The following is a 6,280-nucleotide window of genomic DNA, read 5'->3' as shown; positions in this document are numbered from 1 at the left end:
AGCGCATTCCCATACACATCGTCGTCGTCCGGATGCCGCGACGTGGCTGCACGCAGTGTGCGCTGACGCGCGACGCGTTTGGTGCTGGGCGCTCGTGTCGGACGCAGCGTCGCGGGCGTATGTACGTGCGCTGTCTCGGGCAGGTGCCGGAACAAGCCACGCACAAACGCATTCGTCGAGCCAAACACGCTGTCGCGCGACGAGGTCGATGCGGTCGCACCCCGCAGCAGGGCGAGGTGCTCGGACGCGTACGACGCATCATTCTGCTCGAGCCAGCCATGCGGGTCGTACGACACGCGGCCGTGGAAGTGCGTCACGGTGAACGCCTGCGGCCCAAGGCGGTCAGGCTTGTCGACGTGCAGCGCACGATGATGGACCCAGCGGCGCTGCATCGCCTCGACCATCGTGAGCGAGTTTTTTCGCGGCCTCCGGCGCGTCTGGTCGTCCATGATGTGCATGAGACCGCCAGGCACATGTGTGAAAAGGCGCACCTGGTTTGTCGTGTCGATCGCCGACGGCAGTGGCGCTAGATGCGAGAGGCCCTCATGATCCATCTCGCCCGTACGCCGATCACACAGGACGTGTGTCAGATGCCGATACACCATGTCAGAGGCAAAGTTGATCGCCATCGCATCCAAGTGGTTCTGCACACGGTTCCGCCAGCCCGGGACATCCAGCAGGCCAATATACGTGTCAAACTGCTCGTGCGAGAAACACATGTTGATGTGCTCGTTGAGCCATGCGAACAGGCTGCGCATACAGCATACGCATCAGCCGGTCTCGGCTGCGGCCGGCCCGCTCCCTGTTGAGCATCGCCGTGCACAGCTGCCCATTCACCACGGATGTGTGATGCGTCACGGCATTCGCGAGGGCAGATGCGCCAATTCCCAGGAGCGCAGCTGCTATGTACAGCGGTTCCTCCGTCGTCACGCGAGCTGGGCACAATGGCCCGTCCTCGTCCGAAAAGTCCATGTTGCTCAGATGTAGAAGCGCCGCAAGCACATCGAGCATCGATGCGCGCTGCTCGGCCGTGACGCCCAGCAGCGTGAGCGACTCGAGCCACCGTGCATATTTTCTGGTGCTAGGCGTATGCAGCGCAGCCACATCGTGTGCGTGCTCTAGTAGGCGGAACGACGTGTCCTGCGTCATTCGCCAGCGGCGCGCTTCTTCAGGACTCGCACCCGTCACCAGCATTGAAAAGATCTGGAACGCTGACGTCGTGTCCCAGTGGACGGCTGCACGCGTCAGCTCCAAATAGTAATTCAGCACCTTGAATCCCACGAGACGCCCCTTCTGACTGAACTGCAGCTCCGTATATAGCGACACACTCGATGCATTCTCGTTTTCGTCCGTCGCCACATTTCCCATGCACTCGAGTGCATACAACGCAGCAGGAAGCTGCAGGGCTAGACGTGCCCCTCGCTTGCCAGGGAGAGCCGTGCCCAGTCCAGCCAGAGCATGTGCAGCGAGACGCCGTGTCTCGCTCTTTCCACTGCCTGTTTCCCCCAGAAAAAATACACACTGGTCTTGACCAGTCCGCTGCATGTAGAAATACGCATTATTCGCAAGCCGGAACACATGTGGCGGCAAAGGCGAGCTGCTCTGTGTGAGCCGTGTATTCCGAAACTCGCGTCGGTATTCGTGCAAGACTTCCGTACTGTTCACATCCACGGCTGTCCGATACGGGTTCAGGACCACAAGGACAGACTCTTGCAGCTGCGTGTAATACAGCGATTGATAGTAACGATGACACAGTAACGTCACAAGCTCATCATCCGCCGCCCCCATCTTTGTGTGATCCATCTCGTCTACAGCATGACCGGCACTCATCGATGTCGGCGCTTGTTCTGAGAAGCGTTTACGAATGTGGGATGATTCAGCAAGTCGGTCGATGGATCAAAACGTTCAAGGACAAGGCGTTGATATCACCACCCCACGCGCAATGACACACACACACACACACACACACACACAAACTCACCAACACACAAAAGCACACACACGCCCACGCACGCTAAGAGTCACACGCCTGCGTGAACGTACAGACGCACGTTGGTGACGGATGGCTCGTTCGTGGCGGCGGAACTGCATGTGTTGCTGTGCGACACTGCCACGTGGCCAACGCTATTGTGCGGCGCGTAGCGCGCGTTCCTCGACAGGTGGAGAGCTCATGCGCTCGTTCGATTCGTGTCGACACACATATGCACGCGTTCTCGGGCGAGTCACAGACTCGGATTCCTCCCTACTGTCTACGGGGCCAAGCAGAATGTGTGGGACACGCTGCAGTGAGAGTCATGTCTTTGTAGCCAGGTGACGCCTTAGTACATGCAGGAAAATGGAGTAGCACTGGTACAGGCGTGCTTGGGAATGTGTGAGCAAGCGGGGATCCCCAGCTCTGAGCAGATGTCGTCATGCTTGAGCACGACGCGTGGGGCGACGCTGATGTCGTTAGCATTACGGGCGACGTGGGAGTGGCCTGGCCTGATGCATCGCCATGAGTTGGCTCGTGCATCAAGTGTATGTCCAACAAGCGGATGCCATGGGAACTGACAGTCTTCTCGGCACCGGCACCGGCCATGTCGTCGCCAACATCGATGCTCTTGCTATCTGCCATGACTTCCATTGTCGCTAATCCCTTCACCGTGCCACATTGCGCGGTTTTCGCCGTTGCTGTGATTGGTGGTACCGCTGGCATGTGTGGGAATGTGAGGACAGATGACGGCGTCATGGGATGGTCGTCAATGGGGTGCATACGGCGCATGTGCTTCGTGAGTGTTGTTCGCCGGCAAAACTCTTTACCGCAGCCGAATATTTGGCATTTGTACGGCCGTCGTCCTGAATGCGTGCGCCGATGCCGAGCTAGCGAGCTGGTATCAGCAAAGGCTTTGAAGCATTCTGTGCACACAAATGGCCTCTCGCCAGTGTGGACATTCAGATGTACATTCAGTGCACTGCGTTGGATAAAGCGCTTGTCACATCCACCATAGGGGCACTTGTACGGGCGCTCTTGTGTATGGATCCGCATATGTCTAGAGACCAACGAAGTCAGTGTGAACCAAAGAAAAAGGCATACTTGAGGACCACGTACCGCTGTAGGTCTGAGCGACGGGCAAATGCCTTTGTACATGGCGCATATATGCACTTGTGTGGCCGTGCAGCATCATAACCATCGGCCTGAAGGAGCTCTGTTTGTCTAGTCAACTCCCGCATGTTCGCACGTAGCGTACCAAGCAAATCCATCCCAGGCTCATGCTTCATATGTGTGCATAAAGGCAGCAGCATTATATATATGTCTCAACGTGCAAGAACGTATGTGTTCAAACAACAACCCTCTTTTCGGTGCAGGTATGTAAATGCCGAGCACACGGCTCCCTTTTGCCCCAAAGCCCACAGCCGTTCCGATCCCATCATCATCATCATCACTATCACCATCGATGCCATAGGCACGTCATGGATCAACTGCTGATCCATCGAGCGATGATCTACTATACAAGCCGCGTTTCACGCGTAACAGTGCGACGCGACACAATGCTCTATGAAAAAAAGGACTGCTCTTGCACGGGCTTCTGTTCTTGATCCTTCTCAACTTCTTCGCCTTTTTCGCAAGCACTCTCTTCTTGTTCATGACCACAGGCCATACTTTTTGCCAGGCGTCGTCTGCCACAAGCGGATAGTACCTGCATCTCATGTTAGCCGCACGAGTTCATCGGGATTAGGAAAGACTAAAGGAGAGGAGAGACGGAGAGAGAGAGAGAGAGAGAGAGAGAGAGAGAAAATTGATCCAACTCACGTACCATCTTCGCTTCCGCTTGCAGCCACTTCTCCATCAGGCGTATAGCTTACGCAATGGACTGGACCGTGATGTCCTTTACTTAGATCCAACTCCTTCCCTGTTTCGTAGTCGTATACGCGAACCCACTCATCCGTCGTGCATCCAGCCACAAACATGCCAGCAGTCGTGGGGTGCAGGTACACAGACGAGGGCGTCACGTCAAGTGTGTGTTTCCGAATCACTTCATGTGTGCCGAGATCCAAGAACATTGCGTTATGCCCACTCGTGAGCGTCACGTACTCGCCAAACGAGCCAGCACACCTCTCCATCGATACGAACGGATCATCCAGCACCATGTCATACACTGGCTCCATGGATCTCATGTCCCACCACTGAATCAATTTGTCACCTGAGGCAGTGACGAGAGTGTGTTCATGGGAAGTGCCACGGCCCAGCACAACACTTCGAATCTGACCCTCGTGCGTTGTCGTGTTGGCGTCGAAGCGTGCACGGAAAAGCTGTGCATCGTCTGCATTCGACGCCGGTTTGTTCAAGTCAAACAGACGCAGCTTTCTTTCATGACCACCGGTCACAAGCTTTGTCGCAGCTGAGTCCACCGCCACACTTCGCACAATGTGATTGTGTGTAAATGTATGCAGACATTCTCCTGTATACGTGTCCCACACCTTGCTATCAAACCGTCAGTCGCTTTACACAAAACAGCCCAACTTACGCAGAAAAATCAGCACTGCCCGTCACGGCACGCGCAGCGTCGCCGCCATTCAGCTTCGCGCTCCATACAGCGCCCTTGTGACCCAAAAATGTTCCTACCCAGTCACCAACCCAGTCTCGAAGCCTGCAAAAGAAAAAAAAAAAAAGAGATCTGTGAGAAACGGCCTCACACAACAACACGTACATAGGACTGCCATCTTTACAGCTGGATAACAGAAGAAACGTGCCATCATCCTGCTTGTCTGAATACTCCAAGTGCACGACGGGTCGCGTATGCCCGTGACACGTCAAGGGCGCTGACTGCACACGTATATCAGAACACACGTCTTTCAAATCAAGTCATACCTTGCGTGGCACATTCTCCGACATGGTTACCCACAAAGCCGACGTGGCTCGTGTACAGGTGTGCCTGGAAGTGTCTGTCTAATGGAGTGCGTCGTACGTCGACCGCACGCATTGGCTCGTGGGGTCGTACGTACGTACGTTGGACGCCAGGACCAAGAGCACGTGATTTCACCCTACATAGCTCTCGCTTGCTTGCACACACACATTCACATTCACGCGAGCGCGCGCCCGTTCATAGTGCGTGGCTTGGAGACTGTGCGCTTGCATGATTATGGGTTGGACAGGTGTGGAGGTGAGCCGCCAATGAATCGTCATCACGGAATGGTTGGGATCGGCCACAACGAAGTGTATGTGGCTGGTGGCTTGGATGTATGAGCATCAACTTTGGTGGGTCAACGGCACGCGGGTATAAGAATGGTTTCAACATCAGCACAGAATGTGCTCTATGCATCCATGAAAGATGTCTCTGCTGTCGCAAACGTATTATTGTCCATGCATTTCACAAATGTAAGCAGTATCACAGGCTGACACACCAGTTTGCAAGATTGACGCTATCAGCTTCCGGCATGGAGTTCATGGTTGATTCTGGAGACCAAGTTTGCCAAGCGCATGGGTACCTGTATTCATCACTGTTTGATCAGTACGAATTTCATCCGCCAGAGAACTGGCTCCAGTTCGAGCAGCGGCGTCTGCCGCATGACGCAACATTAGATACTGACGAAACTCTTCAACCTTGTGTCACATTTGACATTCATCTTGAGAGCCTCTTCAAAGTTCTCCAAGTTTTCCTCTTTCGCAAGAAGTCTCCAGGTAATGAGGATACCGTTATGATCATGGACTTTCCGCACCTTGGTGGTCCTATGGGACTTCGCATGTCGCATGGGACTTGGGATATGTCGTTTCACCTACGCACATATGATGCGCCCTTTAAGCATGAAATGGATTTCGACTCTGCCCACACCGCTGCACAGGTCATTGTGGACTCTCAACAGCTCTGTCCTTTACTGAATGAAATCTACAAGAATGGTGAGAAGGCTATGCGGATGGAATTCTATCCAGCTGCCTCTCGGGCTCAGGGTGATTTCCTGTTTTGCACAGAAAACAGCCATGGAACGACTGAAATCGTCTTTCCTAACAAAGACGCTGTAACTGAAAAGTACATGTGTGATGAGCCTGTTGTGCAGAGCTACGCACTCAAAGGTATCGAGCACATGCTCGCCGCTTTGACTGTCTCTGACAAGACATCGATCCGTATTGACGAGGTAGGGATGCTGAGTGTCCAGTTCAAGCTTCCACTTGTGTGTCGCCAGGATGTAGATGCGTCGCAATTCCACTGGCACCATGGCTTCATCGAATTTTTGTGCTGCCCACTAGTGGCGTCCACATGAGGCTCCCGCCGGCTGCAGACCGCTCCTAGCGGCCTGCGATGCG

The 6,280-nt window shown here is 54.4% G+C and overlaps 5 protein-coding genes across 5 annotated transcripts; 1 reads left to right on the top strand and 4 right to left on the bottom strand.

Annotated features, from left to right (window-relative positions):
• Positions 1-15: 15 nt before the first annotated feature.
• MGL_2189A (uncharacterized protein) lies at positions 16-554 on the bottom strand (the record flags this gene model as incomplete). Its single annotated transcript, XM_001730683.1, has 1 exon — positions 16-554. A coding segment is annotated over one exon (539 nt), but the record flags the coding sequence as incomplete, so codon positions are not given.
• A 139-nt stretch (positions 555-693) lies between these two features.
• On the bottom strand, positions 694-1,830 carry MGL_2188 (uncharacterized protein; the record flags this gene model as incomplete). Its single annotated transcript, XM_001730682.1, has 1 exon — positions 694-1,830. The coding sequence occupies one exon, from the start codon at positions 1,828-1,830 to the stop codon at positions 694-696; it is 1,137 nt and encodes a 378-aa protein (XP_001730734.1).
• Positions 1,831-2,242: 412 nt separating this feature from the next.
• Positions 2,243-3,282, bottom strand: MGL_2187 (uncharacterized protein; the record flags this gene model as incomplete). Its single annotated transcript, XM_001730681.1, has 2 exons — positions 2,243-2,951; positions 3,089-3,282. 2 exons carry the CDS (start codon positions 3,280-3,282, stop codon positions 2,243-2,245), a joined length of 903 nt encoding a protein of 300 aa, XP_001730733.1.
• A 339-nt stretch (positions 3,283-3,621) lies between these two features.
• Positions 3,622-5,116, bottom strand: MGL_2186 (uncharacterized protein; the record flags this gene model as incomplete). The annotated part of the gene is made up of 5 exons (XM_001730680.1): positions 3,622-3,677; positions 3,795-4,462; positions 4,506-4,628; positions 4,689-4,804; positions 5,054-5,116. The coding sequence occupies 5 exons, from the start codon at positions 5,114-5,116 to the stop codon at positions 3,622-3,624; spliced, it is 1,026 nt and encodes a 341-aa protein (XP_001730732.1).
• Positions 5,117-5,415: 299 nt separating this feature from the next.
• Positions 5,416-6,237, top strand: MGL_2185 (uncharacterized protein; the record flags this gene model as incomplete). The annotated part of the gene is made up of 1 exon (XM_001730679.1): positions 5,416-6,237. One exon carries the CDS (start codon positions 5,416-5,418, stop codon positions 6,235-6,237), a length of 822 nt encoding a protein of 273 aa, XP_001730731.1.
• Between the last annotated feature and the right edge of the window lie 43 nt (positions 6,238-6,280).

The sequence above is a fragment of the Malassezia globosa genome (assembly GCF_000181695.2).
Source record: "Malassezia globosa CBS 7966 chromosome Unknown mgl_sf_5.1, whole genome shotgun sequence".
Taxonomy (NCBI): domain Eukaryota; kingdom Fungi; phylum Basidiomycota; class Malasseziomycetes; order Malasseziales; family Malasseziaceae; genus Malassezia; species Malassezia globosa.
Note: the sequence above shows the minus strand (reverse complement) of the source record. Positions and strands in the feature narration are given on the sequence as shown.